Source organism: Antechinus flavipes, chromosome 1, assembly GCF_016432865.1.
Source record: "Antechinus flavipes isolate AdamAnt ecotype Samford, QLD, Australia chromosome 1, AdamAnt_v2, whole genome shotgun sequence".
In the NCBI taxonomy this organism is placed as follows: Eukaryota; Metazoa; Chordata; class Mammalia; order Dasyuromorphia; family Dasyuridae; genus Antechinus; species Antechinus flavipes.
Window position 1 is genome coordinate 192,874,137 of NC_067398.1, and position 21,045 is coordinate 192,895,181.

The 21,045-nt window shown below is 33.3% G+C and overlaps 1 protein-coding gene across 1 annotated transcript in view; it reads left to right on the forward strand.

The window, feature by feature from the left end:
• CAMK4 (calcium/calmodulin dependent protein kinase IV) overlaps window positions 1-21,045 on the forward strand; it is a 185,682-nt gene that overhangs the window by 46,870 nt on the left and 117,767 nt on the right. Inside the window, exon 2 of the mRNA XM_051994391.1 lies at window positions 17,318-17,396. Coding sequence (XP_051850351.1) covers window positions 17,318-17,396 — 79 coding nt within the window. The remainder of the gene's footprint in view (window positions 1-17,317; window positions 17,397-21,045) is intronic.

The following is a 21,045-nucleotide window of genomic DNA, read 5'->3' on the forward strand; positions in this document are numbered from 1 at the left end:
AAACCTGTCCCTCCAGGCTCAGCTTCGATTTGATCAGGGAATTAGTCCATCAAACTTCTCAAAATTTAGCTTTTTTCTCAACTAGTGCATAATGGGAAAGGGGGGGGGGGTTATGTGAAGTTCAGAGGCTTTACTTCCAAGAATTTTTTTCTCTTTCTCAAAGGGACAGACATGCAGTTGTAATTTGCATTGGATCAGAGGCCAAAGAAAGTTTTGTTTTAGTTTTGTTTTTTAATACCAGAAGTTTGTAGATAGGAAGTGTCAATTAAGTTTAGGGAATTCATGAGGCACCATGGAGAATACTGTGGTGACAACTAGGGATTGTCTGAAGGGATATTGAAAATTTCAGATTTGTTAGGGTTGCTCGTGTTGATCAAATAAGGTTGTAAGTTTTGTTGGGGAATGCCTCAACCCAAAGATCCCAGAATTTTCCAGACAATAATTGTTCCACTTTGATGCTGGTTTGATGGTAGGTCAATATATTAAGAGCAAAGGCTAAAAAGATAAAAAAAAAAAGTTTATCAGGTGAGGTTGCTCAGGCACTTTCCTTATTTGGGAGGATGAGTAATAGGGACAGGATGTGAGGTGATTTGGAGGATGTTAGGTAATTGGAACAGGATGTTGTTATGGAAGAAATAGTTGTTCTTTGAGTTATGTGGTTCTCTGAGTTATGCTGGAAATATACCACAGTAAGTTAACTATGGAGGTAAAAACCTAGTTTTTTTTTTGTTTTTTTTTTTTAAAACTAGGTTCAGGCCTCAGAAAAAATATGAACAATCATGAATTTTCTGACAAGGCTTGTTATAAGCAAAATTATGTCAAAGTAATAGGGAAATACCAATTTTGTACATTCCTCTCAGACCATAAAAGTTGAAGAGAAAATAGATTCATAATCCTATACTTCCTTCAGTATCATAAAAATCTGAATACATTTAGTTAAATAGATTCAGCCATAATCTCATACATCCTCTAAGAAAACAACCCTCCTCAAATAAACTAAATCAGATTACAGATTATAATGATATTTTTAGAGGGTTCACAAATAGGCTGATTGAAGAGTAGAATTTACATGTCTTTAAGAAGTCAAGGACAGATGAGATTCTTCCTCTTCTTATCTAAAGAATATTTAAATCTCTAAGTAAATTTTCATATTCCATGCAGTAGGTTTTGATCAGATGAAGATAATGTTAAATGAAATTTTCAGGAAGTCCTGAATAATAAAAGGAAACAAAAAATTCCCATAACTGTGTTAACTTTGGGGATAAAAACATGTTAACCCTGAAGTTTCAGGAGATGGCAAAGATCAGGTTTATTCCAGTTAGAAAATAATGTTCTCTGAAGTTAGACTTAGAATATCTTAGTGGTAGAGGAGATCTCTAAGATTGTGGAGCCCTCCTGGATAGATAATGATCCTGTTGTTGAATAAAATGTAGCCTGAGGGTTTAATTTCATTTACATTGCCCTGTAGCTCTATTTCTTTAATTTCCAAGATTATTTTTTCTGGGCATATGTGTCCTAAAATCCACAGTCTATCTCCTCCACAGTTTCTAGGATAAGAGCATCATCTGAGACACCAAATAGAAGCCGAGTCTTTAACTTGTAGAACTGGAGGTTGGTCATTTCTTCAGAATGAAAAGAACACTAACTGAAACTTTTTTTTTTTTTTTCTGTCCTTGAAGCTCTTTTGGCTTTCCCTGACATCATCCCAAATGGGGCAAAGTAGACGCCTGAATTGCCAGTCAAAGGATAATGGGATATAGCCTTGTGGCCTGTAGTTCTCCCTTGTATGGCCTGTGGACAATTTGATCCTTGTGATAAGAGTAATTGAGCTGAGTACACACTTTGATTGGTGTTTTATTCAAGTGCCTTTTCTACCTTTATAGCTTGCCTGAGAAGAAGCAGGAGAGTACCCTGTAATTAGGAATGTGTTCCTTGAATTTTCTGGAAGTCAGCAGTTAAAAGTATTTGCTCAGGGTCAGGCAGCTGTTTAATTTCCATGCAATTAAGCATAAGTTCTACTCCACTGATGAAGAGGCAGTTCATTCACTCGGCCCTATTTTCATCTATGTTCTATTGGTATTTATTAATGAAGGTATGAATTTTCAGGCAGGTGTATTCCCTACTGCCTTCTGAATGTCTAGCTCCATTCTCTCATGCCCTATAACCATCATTTTTTTGTATGATGTTTTGAGGAGTTCCTTTTTCCTACCAGCAATGACAACACCCTGATTTGGTTGGAGATAAAGTGACCAAAACAGCAGCAGTTGAAAGTGTTTAGGTGGAAGTCATATTGTAGCACCTGTTTGGTTGGCCCATCTAGGAGTCTGGTTCAGGAAGGTCTGAAGAGGGTCACCAAGAAAGTGATTTCCCCAATCTGGGGAATCGTGCCTCAGATGTAAACCACTTATTTCAGATTGGGGGACATCCTCACCCTAATCCCACCACAGAGACAGCTCAATTCTGTTAGAATTTGGAGGAGACTCCGGATTTCTCCAAGAACACAGTGGCTGTCTCCTTAAAAACTGTTCAGACACCGAAGAGTTCATGCAACAAGCAATCCCAGCCCTGAGACATACTCAGGGAGACTTTATTTACCAACTTCAAAATCCCATCCTTATAGACAATTGTTTTAATATGAGTTGAATAAATTTTGGAATCCTAAGAAAAGACAGAACATAACCAAAGAATATCAGCAAAGAGAAAATAAATTAAACTAATTTTATTGAGGGGAAATACAATTACTTATAAGGGATAATGGAAAGTAAGGGACAATAAAAATAGGACAGGCCTTCTAGATCCATTGGAAATGGGCATGTTGAAAATGGTCAATTCTGATAGGATTTTATTCTATGTCAAGCAGGACCAGGCAGGGTGGTGGGGAGCAATTGAGGAGCTTCATTTTCAGTCTGAGCCCATTCTCTCCAGGAACTGAAAGACCAGAGAGGAAAGTGCTCTGGTTTGGAGGACTTATTTATATTTCACCTTTCGCTATATTTTCTCAGTAGGACTTTACATTTGGATTAGCTTCGTAAAAACAACTGATGTTAATTGCTTTCATGAGATTGAGGAAATACCAACTAGTTGAATTAATGTGAGGTGTGAATCATCATTATAGATTATAGAGAGGGGTTAAGAACTGGGTAATTGATATTGTATAGACCTCTCAATGCCCAAGCATCTTGCAAATATGTGAAAAAGGCCATATTTTTTTGTAATTTTGGTTCTCTGAATGAGGAGATTGATTCAGAAAAATTGTCACTGACCAAATATGAGACCTCTTATAACTTACAGCTTAACTATTTTGCTGATTTTGGATACAAAACAAAAATCTTCCACATAGATTCTCGTAACTATTTCTTTTCCAGCTTCTGAAGCCAATGTAGACTGGAAAATAGTAGGTGTCATCCAAGGAGTTAAGAACAAAGCATAAGAAAAATAGATAAGAACTTGAAATAAAAAAAACAACCTAAATTCAGAGAATCCATATCAATGCAACATGTGAGTTTGACTTCTAACATGTGTTCTCTATATATGTGTCTCATTATATTTGTGCTTCAAATTTGAACTCCCTCTCCCCAGGGATCATGTGGGTACAAAAGGGGAGTGTATCACCTGTTCTGGACAATTGTTTCTAGAACAATTATTTTTACTAGGCTTGTTTAGTAAAAATGCTTTCTAAAAGCTAATTAAACCTATCTGGTAATTAATGGGGAATATATTATTGGGTGCTTATAAGTGACGGTACTAAAAAAAAAATCTCATCATTAAAGCATTATTCAATTGAACTCTGCAACCAGTAGTAGTCAGTCACTGTCTGGGGACCCTACCTATTAGTGCAAGTGTGAATGTGGGGAATACTTCCAGAGTACAGTAATAAATTACTAAATTATATTCTAAAGTCCTTTGAGGGGAAAGAGGTCTATGCCAGTAGGATTGAAAAGACTTTTAAAAAGACATTATCTATTAATGCACATTAGGTCTATTTATCAATTTGCTATCATTTTGGAACTCTGGGCTAACAGAGTGAATTATATCCTTCTAGACACATAGTAAATGCATCAGTCATATCTGGATTAAAGGAACTTCCTCCATCCCCTTTGTAAACTTTAAAAAGTCTTAACAGTAAGCACCTGTGCTTTAACTCAGCTTTTATTTCTTTCCAATTGACTATAAATTTGTATATAGTCAGTTCTGCTGTAACACAACAATTCTGGAGGGAAAGGGATTAGGTACACAACCCTCAAAAACTTCACCAATGACATTAAAAAGATGAAAATCTAATTATAGGGATGGTACAATTTTACACGTATTAAATTGTTAAAGAATAACCTTAGATTGTATCCTTTGGCACCTGGTTGCCCAAGCAAATGGGCAGACTATAATTGCCACTGCATAGAAGATCATGAGGAAAGCATATAGGATTGGTGCAGACCAGCTTTTCTCAGTTCATAGCTCTTTTTGCAACAGAAGACAAATACAATAAATATGGCACTTTATCTTAACAAAAACCTGAAGTTTCGTTATAGAAGTTGTTACAGAAGAGTTGCAGCTTATGAATTATTGTGAAATAGCACAGTTTTCTGCTTTCTTGCTGTTTCTTGGGAAGAATATACATAGAACCATCTCAAAAGTCATGTTATATTCAAAATGTTCCCTAAAAATCAGTCACATTGGAACAAATTTGTGTTTTTGAAACACATAACAGAACTAACTGTACTGAATTTCACTCAATTCTCAAGAGTAATTTTTGTATTTTTAATTTTCTTTCATTGTTAATTTTTAAAATTTTATTTAAAGGCAATGAAAAGACTAGTAGATATAAGTAGTCTGAAGCAGTCAGTGAGTCAGTCAATAAACCTTTATAAAATGCCTAATACGTGCTAGGAACTTTACTGAGTGCTATGGGAGAAAAGGCAAGGATAGTTCCTTTTCTCAAAGAACTTATGATCTAATGAGACAAGAAGCAAACAAAAATATACAAAGAAGCTATATTCAGGAAAAAATAGGAATTAAGAGAGGGAAGGCAGCAGAATTAGGAAGAGTTGAGAAAGGTTTCCTATACAAAATAGAATAATAAAATAAAAACAATTAAAAATAATAATGAATTATAATAATAATAGTAATAAATAAAAATGAGATAGCATATACTCATTTATTATATAAATTTAAGTAATATCTGTATTTTATCATATATTATATATGTAATAAAATTAGATTTATTATATAAATATAAAACATGCAAAAATATCATATATAGATAGCTCTCTCAATATCTTGAGGAGTGACAATTTGTCTCATTTCTGCCATTGTCTAGATTTTTTCTCCAACTTTAGGGGTCCAGTGATTAGCACCCCATTTCCATTTACCCCATTTCTACTTAGCTTTGGATTAGCTTGTATGTTTATGTGGGTATGTATTTCTTTTTCAGGGGGCAAATGGGATTAAGTGACTTGCCCAGGGTCATACAGCCAGTGGTGTTCTATATCCAAGGCTGATGCTCTATCTTTGTAGCTTAATTCCTACATTGCTTTAGACCCCACCAACTTCAAATTTAAAGCCTTATTTTGATTGGTGTCCAAGGCCGTTTTCCAAGGCTTCTCTTTTAGATGAACTGCAATATCTGGGCTGGAATCCTGGATTCCAAAATTCCCATTGTTTGAACATTCAGATAGAAGATACCATTCTGTGAACCTAGAATTGAGAAGACAAAACAAAACAGCAACAAAAATACCCAAGATCACTTCATGGGGCCAATGGTCTACTTGGAAAGGGGAAACTGGCTCTCATATCTTTCTGTCCTTACTGTTTGGTGTTAACTGCTGAGAGGGATTGAGTCCTTCATCTCAAAGACAGTTCAGACCATATGGCCAGTGGAAAATGTATGCAAGTAGTGGATTCAAACTACAGATGGGTCTTTACACTAAATTTACTAAAAACTCTGGCATTAAGCATTTATGGAGAGGCATTGTCAAACATTCTAAGTAACACTTGCTTTTAATGTTTGAGGTTTGATTTGGGATTTTGCTATTTAACCAATTTAGAAACCATTGTGTCTAATGTAACTTTCTCAATTTTAAAGGCATTTTTCCTAGTGCAGATTTGAAAATGCTAACAAAATAATTAAATAATTATTGTTTTAAAATGGATAATTTTTTTCCTATAATCTACTTTTAAAATTTTGCAAAAAAAAAATGCAAACTTAAAAAAAAATAGATTTTCACCATTACCTCCATATGTCCCCATTGTTTTGGAGAAATTGTAGAGAAAAGAGCACATTATCAAGACATACATATATTATATATATATATGTGTACATATATATATAATATATGTATATATACTGCTTATCTATCTATACTGTATATCTACCATATACAAAAGTTCATACTACTCTAGCAATAATAATTAGAACATAATATAAAACAGATATCCAAGTATTAACTTTTAAGTTTAAGTAAACTAAAGAAGAAAAAGAATGAGAATCAAATAATAAATGTCAAATTCTTTTAAAGCTTTGGTAACTATGGTTAAATTATAGTTTTAGAGAAAATGTTTTATTAGTTAATAGCATTCACTTTCAGCTAATTCCAACTTCTGTCCACAAATTACTCTCTTGTAATTGATAACATTACATATTTGATTTTCAGATCATTTTAGGATCACTTATAGTTATAGAATCATAGATTTTTTTGGACAACCAGAGGTCATTCAGTTTAATTCCTATTCTCTGACAGATCCACTACAACTGATCCTAATGTAAAAATCGTTCTGAGAAAGCAAGTTTGAGATCTCTTGGCAGACTATTTGGTTAATCCCCTCACAGTGAAGAAATTTAATCAAACTTCTTGTGTTGAAATTTGAGTTCCTCTTCTACCCTCCCCCTTCCACCTCATCCAATTCTGTCTTCTGTAGAAATAGGAAACAATTGTATAGCTCTGTTACTTTAAGAATATTCCATTTTGAGAGTTCTGGGAGTGGAGCCAAGATGGGCGGAATGAAGCCAGGAAGCTGCTTGAGCTTTCCCAGTTTCCCTCGAAAACCACATGAAACCAAACCTCTGAACAAAATCTAATGGAATGAAACAATTTTTGAGCTTAAGATAGACTGGAAGGGCTTCAAGAAAAGACATTCTCACTGGGATTTAAGGGGTGGTCAGCCCAACTCAAATGGTGTCCAGGAAAGCCATTGAGAGGGTCTTAATCATAGCAGATCAGCAGCTGAGACCTTGGGTCCTGATTCAGGAGCAGAGCAGACCAGTAGAGCAGTTTCCTATTATAGTGCAGCAGGCTATAAAGACTCAAAACAGCACAAGAAGCTTGGGACAATTCCCTCTCTGCCCCAGAAGCAGAGCTGGACCTTAAAAGTCACAACATAGGGGGAAAAAAACAAAGAAAGAAAATGAACAAGAGATAAAAAATAATCTTAACCATAGAAAGCTACTATGTGATAGAGAAAACCAAAATATCAGCTCAGAAGATGACAAAATGCTCATGTGCGAAATCTCAAAGAGTAATATGAATTGGTCTCAGATCTAAAGAGGCCTCTTGGAAGCGCTCATGAAGTATTTTAAAAGGCAAATAAGTCGAAGACAAACTGGAAAAAAATGAGAGGTATACAAAAGAGAGTCAATAGCTTGGAAAAGGAAGGACAAAAATTGACTGAAGAAAACAATTCCTTAAAAAATACAATGAGGAGCAGCAAGGTGGCGCAGTGCATAGAACACCATCCCTGAAGTCAGGAACAGCTAAGTTCAAATATGGCCTCAGGTACTTAATACTTTCTAGCTGTGTGACCCTAGGCAAGTCACTTAACTCCAGTTTCCTCAGGAAAAAAAAAAGAATTATCTGAAGAAATCAATTCCTTAAAAAACACAATGGTCAAATGCAAAAAAAAAAAAAAAAATCCACCGAAAAATACACCATCCTGAAAAGTAGAATTAAATGGAAAAAAGAGATACAAAATCATACATTAAAAACTAGACCTTGGCAAATAGAAGCTATAACTCTATGAGACATCAAGAATCAGTCAAACAAACTAAAAAAAATGGAAGAAAATTTTCCATTGGTTTCTCATTGGAAAAACCTCCAACCTTAAAAATTGGTCTCAGAGAAACAGCTTAAAAATTATTTGTCTACCTGAAGGTCATAACAAAAAAAAAAAAAAAAAAAAAAAAAAAAAAGCATAATAGCATTCTTCAAGACATCATCAAGAAAAACTGTCCTGATATACTAGAACCAGGGATAAAACCACACAGTTCTTAGGTGAAATTTTGTATGTCTAAATATTTAAATGAATAAAACAGAAGAGGAGATCAAAAAGGCTAAAAAAAAAGAATATATTAAAACCCTCCAATACCAAATTAGAAATTCTGAAAATCAAAGGAGAGATTAATAAAATTTTAAATAAGAAAACTATTGAACTAATTAGAAAAACTAAAAGTTGATTTTATGAAAAAAATAACAAAACATAAACCTTTGGTTAATTTGATTAGAAAAATGAAAGGAAAAAAATCAACAACCAACATCAAAAATGAAAAGGATAAATTCACCACTAATGAAGAAGAAATTAAAACTATAATTAGGAGCTATTTTGTCTAACTATATGCCAACGAGTCTCCCAATCTAATGAAATGAATGGATATTTACAAAAATAAAAATTGCCCAGATTAACAAAAGAGGAAATAAATTACTTGGGTAATCTCCTTAGAATAAGCCATCAATGAATTCTCTAAGAAAACATTTCCAGGACCAGATGGATTTACAAGTGAATTCTACCAAACACTTAAGAAACAGTACCAATACTATGTAAATAACTTGAAAAAATAAGCAAAGAAGGAATCTTGCTGAATTCCTTCTGTGACACAAATATGTTATTGATACCTAAACCAGGAAGAGCCAAAACAGAGAAACTTAATTACGGACCAATCTGTAATTATGAATATTGATGCAAAAATTTTAAATAAGATATTAGCAAAAAGAGTACAACAACTTATCAGCAATAATACACTATGACCAAATGGGATCTATACTAGGAATGCAGGGCTGGTTCAATATAAGGAAAACTATTGACATAATTGACCCTATCAAAAATTAAACAACAGAAATAATATGATAACCACAATTGGCACAGAAAAATCTTTTGACAAAATACAGAATCCATTTCTACTAAAAAATACTAGAGAACCTATAGGAATAAGGGGAATTTTCCTTAAAATGATAAGCATCATCTATCTAAAATCACCAGCAAGCATTTTTTGTAATGGAGAGAAGCTAAATGAAATCCCAATAAGAGTAGGGATAAAATAAGAATGATTATTATGATGTCTGGACTAGCTCTCTGGAGGACTTCAGGATCAGCCTTGATCTTGGGATCAGCCTTGATCTTAGAGGAGGAGTGCAGGAGGCAGGAGGGCCACATGGCTGGTCAAAGATGGAGTCTGGAATCTAGCATCTTCTGTGGCTGAGAGCTGTGGTTGAGAGTTCTGAGTCTGAGATTCCCTTTAAATACTCCAGTAGGATTAAGTCATTACTTCACATTGAGCATAAGCAACTGTAGAACAATCATGTTAAGTATATGCCAACTAGATTGATTACATCATTACATTACATTAAGTAGGTGTTTAGAGAACCATTATCTCACATTGAGTAGATGTGAACTATAAATATCCTGCTGTCCTAGATTTAAGTACACCTTTTCAGAGTTCCTGCCCTCTACATCTATTATCACCACTATTCAATATTGTACTAGAAATGTTGACTAGCAATAGCAAAAGAAAAAGAAATAGAAATTAAAGGAATTAGATTAGGCAATGAAGAGATAAATTATCCCTCTTTGCAGATGATATGATGGTATACTTAAAGAATCCTAAACAATCATTCAAAAACCTACTTGAATCAAGAGTTTTAGCAAACTTGGATGATATAAAATAAATCCACACAAACCATCAGTATTTCTATATGCTACTAACAAAGCCCAGCAGCAAGAGGTAGAAAGAGAAGTTCCATTTAAAATAATTGTAGAAAAAAACAAAATCTTTGGATGCCTATCTGACAAGACAAACTCAGGGACTATATTAACACAATCACAAAATACTTTCACAGTAACAGTCTGTTGAAAAATATCAATTTCTCACGAACAGGCTGAACTAATAAAATAAAAATGACAATTCTACCTAAATTAACCTACTTGTTCCATGCCATACCAATCAAACTGCCAAAAAATTATTTTATAGAGCTAAAAAGAATTCATTTGGAAGAACAAAAGATGAAGCATATCAAGGGAATTAATATAAAAAATTACAAAAGACTCTAGAGGGTTAGCAGTAGCAGATCTAAAACTTTTATTATAAAGAAGCAGTCATCAAAACCAGATGGTACTGGCTAAAACATAGAGTAGTGGATCAGTGGAATTGGTTAGATACATAAGACACAATAATCAGTGACTACAGTAATTTAGTGTTTGATAAGCCCCCAACTTCAGGTTCTGGGATAAGAGGTCACTATATCACAAAAATTGCTGGGAAAACTGGAAAAAAATATGTCAGAAGCTTTCTATAGACTTATATCTCACCTCCATAGCAAAATAAGGTCACAATGGGTATATAATTTAGGCATAAGAGTGACGCTATAAGTAAATTAGGAGAGAAGGTATAATTTACCTATCAGATCTTTGGAGACTCATGAACAAAGAAAGGAATTTATGGACAAAAGAGAACTAGATTACATTATGAAATGCAAAATGAATAATTTTGTTTATATTACATTAAAAATTTTTGCACAAATAAAACCAATGCAGCCAAGGTTAGAAGGGAAGCAGAAATGAAAAATGCCATCCAAATACATAGAACTATGGAGAATAAATTGTAAATTAATGCTATATTCACTTTTTTCTTTTTCTTCTATTGATTTTTTCTCTCACATTTCCCTTTTGTTTTGATTTTTCTCTCCCAATATGATTCATAAAGAAATAAGTAAAAAATACGAATGCACATAGATAACCAAAAATGTTGTTTCAGCATATAACTGGAGTAAATAAAAATTTTAAAAAAATTAAAGACTAGAGGCAGTATAGTGGACTAAGAACTGATTTCTAAAATCATAACACTTGTGTTCAAGTCTCTGTTCTGATCTAGACTAGCTGTCTTATTCTGGGCAAATTACTCAACTTTTTTAGTGTACCAAGCAATCCTCTAAGATTATAAATTGTAGAGAAGGTTCCTTTGTACATTGATAAAGAATATTCTTCATTGGGAATTCTCCATACTGATGAAATCACTGGTTGGGAAAGAAAAAAAAATGATGGAAGGGGGAGGGAAGAAAAAAAGGGGAAAAAAGAAAGTTACATGACAACTATTATATATTTAGACAAAATAGCAAATTGTTCATAATAGATTTGCAGTTTCATGTACAATCATTTTTTTTCTATTCTACTATGTTATAGAAAAACATTATTAAACTCAGAATAAAAAATTTTTTTAAAAAGAAAAAAATGCTTAATGGTAGTGTCTAAGTTTCTTTTTTATTGTTTTCATATAGCTTAAACATCTTGAACTCTTAATTTTTTCTTCAGATGAGAATTTCTAGTCTTTCTTTCCATACCATTCACTATTTGTTATCTCTTCTATGAGCAGGTAGGTGGCACAGTGAACAAAGTACTAGTCTTAGAGACTCATCCTCCTGAGTTCAAATCTGGCCTCAGATGTACAATAGCTATGCAATTCTCAGCAAGTCACTTAACCTTTTTTGCTTCAGTTTCCTCACCTGTAAAATGAGTTAGAGAAGAAAATGGCAAACAATTCTAGTATCTTTGCCAAGAAAATATCAAATGGGGTCACAAAGAATTAGACAAGACTGAGCAATAACAACAAAAACAACAGCACTCTCTTCTGATTGTGTAACTAATGTATGATGCTCAAAGCCGGTAGTATTCATTAATTTGTCAACAAACATTTATTAAGCATGTTTGCCATGCACTGTGTTTAGCACTAGGGATACAGATAAAGGCAAAAAAAAAGTCCCTCCTTTCAAGGAACTCACATATGCAAGCAACTATATACAGATAAAATATGTACACGATTAATTTGAGGTAATCAACAGATGAAAGGCATTAGCATGGTGGGGATGGGGGAGAGTGTTGGGAAAGGCTTCTATAGAAGGTGAGATTTTAGCTAGAACTTGAAAGAAGCTAGGAAGTACTAAAGATGATGATGAAAAGGGAAATAATTCTGGACATGGGAGTGTAGGCAGTGAACATTTCCAGAGTCTGAAGATGAAATGTCTTGTCTAAATAGAATGAGTGCAGGATCACCAACAGAGCTTCTTATTTTAGGTTGAAATTTCAGGGTGTGAATCACTGAAGGATGACATCATGCAGGGATTCCCTCTGCCCCACTTTATGGCACTTCAAAATGAATTTGAATTGCCAATAAAAATACATCCTGCCTATCTTTGGTCTTTTAGGCTCATTTTGAAATAGTAGTATTTGCAGCTTATTTGAATTACAACACTTCTGGTACAGCACTGTAGACCCGGAACTAACTTTGACTCCAAGAGTTGGGGTTCCCTAAAGACCCCGTTTGTAACAGTACAGTGTTCATACAATTCTCACCACCCCTATTTAATGTTTCCTTTCTTGCCTAAAGAAGTGATGAGGAGCAGTATTAGAAATTTGAGTGAATTAAGTTCAAACATGAGAGAAAAATATATCCTTGTTACCTAGTTAGTGTCCAATACATAGGGTTTTGTTTTGTTTTTTGTTTTCAGAATATGTAATGATTAATCACTATAATTGTATAATTGTCAACCTTCTTCCTTAAATTTAGTATTTTTTAAAAATGAGAACTAAGGTCTCTTAGGGAGACATGACTAGATCCCAATGGGGCTGTGGCCTTACCTTAGGAGATATATAACCAGGAGATTGTAGCCTGAAAAGATGATTGACATTCCACCTTTTTTTTTTTTTTTTTTTTTTGTGGTAGACAATCATGGGACTTGACTCCCATCCAATCATCCTATCCCTTTCCTTACCTAATTTTAACTATTCCCTCAACTGTGAAAGCTCTCCGCCTTTCTCAGAATTAATCCCTCAGGAAAGTTAAAATCTTATCATTTTCCTAGGTAGCAACAATAGCAACTGTATTAGTGTCCTTTGGTAAAAATCTTCCTTCCTCCCCAACTTAAGTGTATTCCTTCTCTGGTCTCAGAACACCTTTTGACTATAGCAGGCATTCTGTTGAGGTGATGGGAGGGGTATGGAGTAGAGTCTGTTCTCCATAGCAGTGTTTTGTCCCATTGTGGGTGCAACAGAGTGAGTGTGTTGCTCAAGGTAAGCAAGGTAAGCATCCATATGGATGGATGGCAATCTGTATCACACACCTTTTTTTTTTATTTAATTTTTTTCCTAATTACATGTAAGAACAATTTTAGCATTTTTTCCTTCTTCAGATTTTGACTTCCAGATTTGCCCTTTCCTTCCCCTTCCCTTTCATTGAGAAAAGGAATTTGCCATAGGTTATACACATGTAGTCAAGCAAAATACATTTCAATGTTAAGTCATTGTGTGGGGAAAAAAAATAGACCAAAAAAAACACAAGAAAAATAAAGTAAAGGAAAAGTATCTTCCCTCTTCATTTAGGCTCCATCAGTTCTTTCTCTGAAGATAGACAGCACCTTTCATTTCACAATTCCTTCAGAACTGTCTTAGATCATTGTACTTCTGAGAAAAGCTTAAGTCATTCCCAATGGGTCATATATAGTATTGCTGTCAATGAGTACAATTTTCTTCTGATCCTGCTCATTTAACTTTGCATCAATTAGTTCATATGTCTTTATAGGTTTTTCTGAGAGCATCCTGTTCATCATTTCATATTGTGCAGTAGTATTTCATAACAATCACATACAACTTGTTCAGTTGTCACTCAGGTGATGAAAATCCCATCAATTTCCAATTCTTTGCCACCACTTAAAGAGCTATCATAAATATTCTTGTCCATATAGATTTTTTTACTTTTTTAAAAATGTCTTTGGATTACAGACTTAGTAGCAGTATTACTGGTCAAAGGGTATGCATGATTTTATAGCCTTTTGGACATAGATCCAAATTGCTCTCCATAATGGTAGGCCATAAGAGTTTTAATTTTCCTACACTTTCTCCAACATTTTGTCATTTTCTTTTCCTGTCATATTAGCTAATCTTATAGAAATGTGGTATTACCTCAGAGTTGCTTTAATTTTCATTTTTTAATCAGTAGTAGTTTAGAGCATTTTATCCTATGATTACTTTGTCTGAAAAGTGCCTGTTCATGTCCTTTAATCACTTAACAATTGAAGAATAGCTCTTATTTGTATAAATTTGATTCATATATTTGAGAGATGAGATCTTTATCAAGAAAATTGCTGTAATTTTTTTCACAATAATGATTATCAACTATATTTTTCCTTCCATCCTAGTTTTACTCTGTTTTTCTTATTCTCTCCTTTCACCCTTCTCTTCCTTCAGTCTGTCACTCCTCTTCCTCCTCTTATGCCCTTTCTCTCCTACTCTCTGTTTGGTAAGATAGATTTCTATACCCAACTGAGTCATTTACTTTTTGAGTCAATCCTGATGAAAGTAAGGTTCATGTACTCTTTTCCTCCCTTCCCTCATTTTCCTCTCCACTGTAAAATCTCTTTTCTGCCTCTTTTATGGCAGGTAATTTATCCTATTTTACCTCTTCCCCTTTTCCCATAACATTCTTTAAAGATAGTCATCCTGTCACATTAATTCAAACTTGTACTTTCTGTCTATGTATACTCCTCCTAATAGCCTTAACATGAAAAAGTTATATGGGTCATAATATCATTTTTCCATGTAGGAATGTAAACATTAACTTTATTGAAGCCCTTGTGATCTCTCTTTCATGTTTACTTTTTATGCTTTCAAGTTTTGTATTTGCAAGTCAAACTTTTCAAAACTCTTTAGCTCTGGCCTTTTCATCAGAAATGCTTAGAAGTCCTCTAATTCATTTTAAATATCTATATTTTTTCCCTCTGAAGTACTATACTCAGTTTTGATAGGTAGGTAATATTTAGTTGTGATCCTAGTTCTTTTACCCTTTGGAATATCTTCCCTCCAGTCTTTTAATGTGACCCGTTTATGGCTTCATGATATTTGTATTTTTTTTCTGGCTGTTTGCAATATTTTCTCCTTGACCTGAGAGCACTAGAATTTGGCTACAATATCCTGAGAGTTTTCTTTTTGGGATCTCTTTTAGTAGATAATCAGCAGATTCCATTTCTGTTTTACCTGCTGGTTCTTGAATAACATCATAACAGTTTTCCTTGATAATTGATTTAAAGACGATATCTAGACTGTTTTTTGTATTATAGTTAAATGATAGTACAATAATTAAATTATGTCTCCTGGATCTATTTTCCATGTCAATTGTTTTTCTAATGGGTTATTTTATAATGTTTGGGCTTGCTCTCTGGAGGGCCTCAGTCAGAGTCAGGATAAATCAAAGTTCTTAGTCTTTAAGAGGAGAAGTGAAGGAGGTAGGCAAGCGCCATGTGGCTTATCAAAAATGGATCCTGGACTATGGAGTCTGGAGCCTGAAGTCTTCCCTCCTGAGCATGCTGCAGCAGAAAGTGACCCTTTTTCTCAATCCTCCAAGCCTTGCCTCTAATTACCTCACCACAACACATTCAGCAAGCACCAATAATGAGGAGAGCCATCACATCACCATATCATCTAAGTATATGTATATAGAACCGTTATCTCATATTGAGAATTAATTGTAATTAGCCTTAAGTGCTCTTCTGTCTTAGATTCAAGTATACTTTTTCAGAGTTCCAGCCCTCTACATCATTTCATATTTTCTTCAATTTTTTTCATTCTTGTGATTTTGTTTTATTGTTTCTTAACATCTCATGGACTCATTACCTTCCATTTGCTCAGTTCTCATTTTTAAGGAATTATTTTCCTTTTTTCATTTGGGCAATTCTACTTTTTAAGAATTTTTTTCTTCAGTGGATTTTTGTATAGCTTTTTCCATTTGACTAATTATGCTTTTTTAAAAGGCATTCTTTTCTTCTTTTCTTTTTCTTCCCCTGCCTTTTAAAACCATATGGTTCATTTTAGTTTTTAAAATGTGTTCAATATTTTTTTGTCTCCATTACAACTCATGATTTTCTTGATTTTCTTGCATCATTCAAAGTTCTTTTCCTAATTTTTCCTCTGCTTCTCTATCTTGATTTTTAAAATCCTTTTTGAGCTCCTTCATGACCTTGGGACAATTTATACTTTTCATTGAGGCTGGGATATGGAAGTTTTGTCTTTATTGTCTTCTGAGTTTGTGTTTTGCTCTTCCCTGTAACCATAGTAACTTTCTATAATTAGTCTCCTCACTAGTTTTCTGATACCCTTATCATTTGTGGGATGAGAAGTAGAAAAATCACCACTGATTCAATTTGCCTTTAAACCTGATCCTGGTTTGCTGGAGCTCAGTTTGTACAGGAGCAGCGTGTGTTTCACTCTCATCTCCAGTGCAACAGTGTTTTTCTTCTGACCTTCTAAGTTGTCTTGGATTGGAAAATTGTTTCACTTTATCTTTTGGAGAATTCTGCCCCTCTAAAATGTATTTTGGGCCATTATTTAAAGGTATTTGGAGGAGTTTGAGGGAGAACTCAGATGAGTCCCAACCTTTTCTTCACCATCTTGACTGTTTCACTGTACCAATAATGTAATATTATTTTTCTGAGGAACTCAATCTTTTCCCAAATTTCCCTATTACTATTGAGGCTACTATCATTCTTCTAGTCAGCAAGATTCACAATCTCAGGGTTATCTTCTGCTCTTTATTCTCTCTCATTTTCCATAATTAAATCAATTGACAAATCTTGTTTTTTCTGCCTTCACACATCGATCCTTCTCTCTACTCAGATAGCTATGAGCCCAAAGTAGCCTCCTTATTGTTTCCTTGCCTCAAATCACTTTTCTTTCCAATCAGTCTTTCACACAGTGGTCAAAGTGATTACACTAAAGCTCTGCTCAGTTATGTAATTATGTCAGTTCAGTAAACTCTAAAGACTTCTTATTGGCTCCAGAATCAAATTATTTAACCTTTATCACATCCCTTTAAATTTCCATTTTTTGTCTAAGTCTTATAATGAACATAATTATTATCCTAGTAGTATGCACACATGTGCACACATACATGTAACTTACAAATAAGTAATACACATATTGGAAATATGTCCAAATTTTTTCTTTTTATTGATGGGATATACTATCAAAAAAGTTCACAATTTTTTTCCCTGTTTATCCTTCCTCTCTCCTTAAGGGGTGCTACATCAGTTGTGTACAGATGTATCCAGAAGGGGACACAGAAGCCTTATGCTCTCAAAGTGCTAAAGAAAACAGTAAGTGTATTTAATTATATATCTGTACTTCCAAGGGACTACAGGGACTAGAGAATTCTGGAGTGTGGTGAAAGAAAATCTTATCCCCAGCTGACAGTTTGAATATTGATCATAATGAAAAAAATGAAAATTTTATCTAACAGCAATTTCATGGATCTTTGAAAGGAATTTGTGTTTTATTTCTGTTTCGATTAAAATGATGAGATGAGATTCAAGATGGAGAAAAAAACAGTTTTGTAAAGAGAAATGGGCCTATTGAGGCTTCATTTTCAGAATATACACAATGTCTTCTGCCTGCTGCCAAAGCACATAGGCAGGCTTGTTGAGCATGCTACTGGAATTTCATGATGACATGTAATCTATGCATGTCATGCATAAAGCATACAATTCTAAATGTTTCTGGTCTACTGTCCATATTATAAAGAAATGGATTTTTGTTTTAACTGTTGAACTGGAAGTAGGAAAGAAAGCCAAATACTTTGGTAGGGATAACTTGGTCATTTTTTCCACCTTCCTTTGGACTGACTCCAGGAAAAAAAAAAAAAAAAGATTTGATCTATTTCCCTAGAAGTCTTTTGTATTTAGACTTTGTATATTATATTTTGTATTTATAAATACATAAATATATATATATATATATATTTAAATATATATATATATATATATATATAATATAATATATATATATATATAATATAATATATATATATATAATATATATATATATATATATATATATATATATATATACACATACATACACACATATATTTAAATACAATATACATAATTCAATAACAATCAAAAATATCATTTCCTCAACAAAGAGCCAGTCAGGGAAACAGGCACAGAATACTTGTGCATGTTTCAAAATTTATGTGGGGGATTGCTTCAAACATGCTGTATATATCCATGAGGGTTAGTCTCTCATTGGGCCGCCTCCATTACACTTGAGTTATGATCCAGAAAAGTTGTATGTAGAAGGATGAAAGCAGCCTAGAAAAATATCCCATTCTACCTAAAAAATATGATAATACCCATACACAAATACTTAAAGCTGGTGGGAATATATTTCAATAAAAGAACAGCAATATAAGATGTTAGACTAAATGTGAAAAGTCTTTGAAAATCATTGGATGAGCTGGAGTGATGTTGCACAGGAGTCATGCTAGTGATCTGAGGAAATTTGGTTGTGACCTGAGGGTCATGTATAAAATATTGAGCCAGTTTTACAATAAATGGATTTAAACAAGGAAATTTAATCCAGGAGAGATTGTAGTTCTAGCTTAACCCTTGAGAAGTAGTTAGTAATTATTTATATGGGGAGGAAGAGAGGGAGAAAAGTGGACCTAGATCTCAGCTTTGGTTTCCTTTCTCCTCCCTTTGACAAAAGGGTACCTTGTGAACCTCAGAGTATCATAAAATGTAGACTTTTTCTTTTTTAAAAAATTTATTTATTTTATTTTTAACTTTTGGAATAAAGCAAGCATTTTCATAACATAGCATAATAAAAGAGATGATTATATGTGAAACTACAAATCTATGTACAGCTTGCTCATTCTTTTAAATATACAACAAACATATTATGTAAATTTCTTTCTAAATTTTCTTCCATTCCTCCAACCTTTCTTAGAGATTGCCCCATTAGACTCAAATAGGTATATGTGTGTATCTATATGTAAAATTATTCTATACATACTTCTATTTTTCAGTTCTTTTTCTGGAGGCAGATAGTATCTTTCTATTCCTTATATTTAATTTGGATACTTTCAATAGTCAAAATAGCTTATTTATTCAAAGTTGTTCTTAAAATGATATTGCTGTTACTATATACAATGTTCTCTTGGTTCTGCTCATTTCAATCTTCATTATCTTGTATAAATCTTTCCATGTTTCTCTAAGATCATTGAGCTCATCATTAAAAATAATAATAATTATTATTATTAAATAGCTCAATAATGTTCAATCACAATCATATGCCATTCCCCATTTGGTGGGCATTCCTGCAATTCCAATTCTTTGCCATCACAAAGAGACTTTCTCTCTTTCTCTCTGTCTCTGTGTGTGTGTGTGTGTGTGTGTGTGTATGTATATATATATAATATAATATAATATTATATATATATATATATATATATAATATATGTGTGTGTATGTGTGTATGTGTGTGTGTATGTATATATTACAACTTATAGGTTCTTTTCTTTTCCCCTTAATCATCTTTGGAAATACATTTAGAAGTGGTAGACTTTTTCATTACTATCCTATTCTAGCAGTACTTCCAAAATAGGTAATACAGTGTTTACATTGAGATTCAAGAATAGATTTGACTTGCTATGAGAAATTAATTTAAAGATTTTATAAGGAAGCAGAGACTTTCTTAGCAAGTTATAACAGAAGACACCAGTCAAGATCTCAAAGTGGAAAATTTAGTTTAGCCTCAGTTCCTTCAACAATGATTCCAACACAAATTTCAGAAGAATGTCAGATGAAGTAGTGATCAGAAATCTAAAAAAAAAAAACACAAAGTGTATCATCTTTCATAACTCAACCCACAAATAAGGAAGCGGGCTATTTACTATGGAACAAGATGGGCCAGGATCCCTCAGCTTGAATAAGGAGTAAAACAGGACCACACTATTTTCTTTCTAATGCTAGAGAGAATATTGGGATCTTGGACTCAGCTACCATATGGAGAAGAGATTTACAAATCTGTTTTTCTGACCAAGGAAAAGCTAACTGAAATTCAACTACTGAGCCCAAGGATTGACATTTGTTGCTCTAACTCAAAAGAAAGCATCCAAGAGTCAGATGCCTGGTGTACAATAGCGTCAATGTATTGTCATTCTAAACCAGAAGAGGGATTCTTGCTTCAGAAGACGTATTTAGAGTCTAGCCTTGGCAAACAGAGCAAAAGTCAAAATCTGGGAGGTAAGGGTGGAAGAATTTTTATGCAATGGTCTCCCAAAATCATAATATAAAAAATTATAAACATCTTAGTAAGATAAAATAGTATCATCAATTTAATTCATAGATCCAAAATAAAACTTATTATAATTAAATGATATTATCTAGTTAAATGCATTTCTGAATTATCTTCCAAAAATAATTTCATTTATCTATCAATTTAGGTATTCTATACTAATTGCATTCAAAAGATAAAGCATTATTACCATTTAAGACATACATCAATCATGTTGTGGTTAATAATTTTTTCTCAATTAACTTACAAAACAATTAACTTACCAAAATATAGTATTTAAGGTATTTGTCAGGCATTCCCAGTAATTTCAATGTGACTTAATTTTGATAGAAAAATTATAGCTATAATTCTTATAAACATTTTACTTTGGTACCAACTTTTAAGTATTATTTTTTTCAACAAGGTCTGTTTTACCCATGGTGGGTAAAATATCACGATTGTCCCAGTAGGAAAAACATATCTCACTTAAAAGGAAGCTATCATAATTTTGTTTTCTACCAAACTCCATTTTCCCCAAAGGCTATTCAGTATTAGCTCTTCAAATTGTAGACTTTACTGCCTTCAGCAAGTTTGCTATTAAAGGTTAACATGGAAGTCCAACACTGTTAACTGTCTCACAGGGTACATTTCCACTCTTCTAAAACATGAGAACTGCAAACATAACCT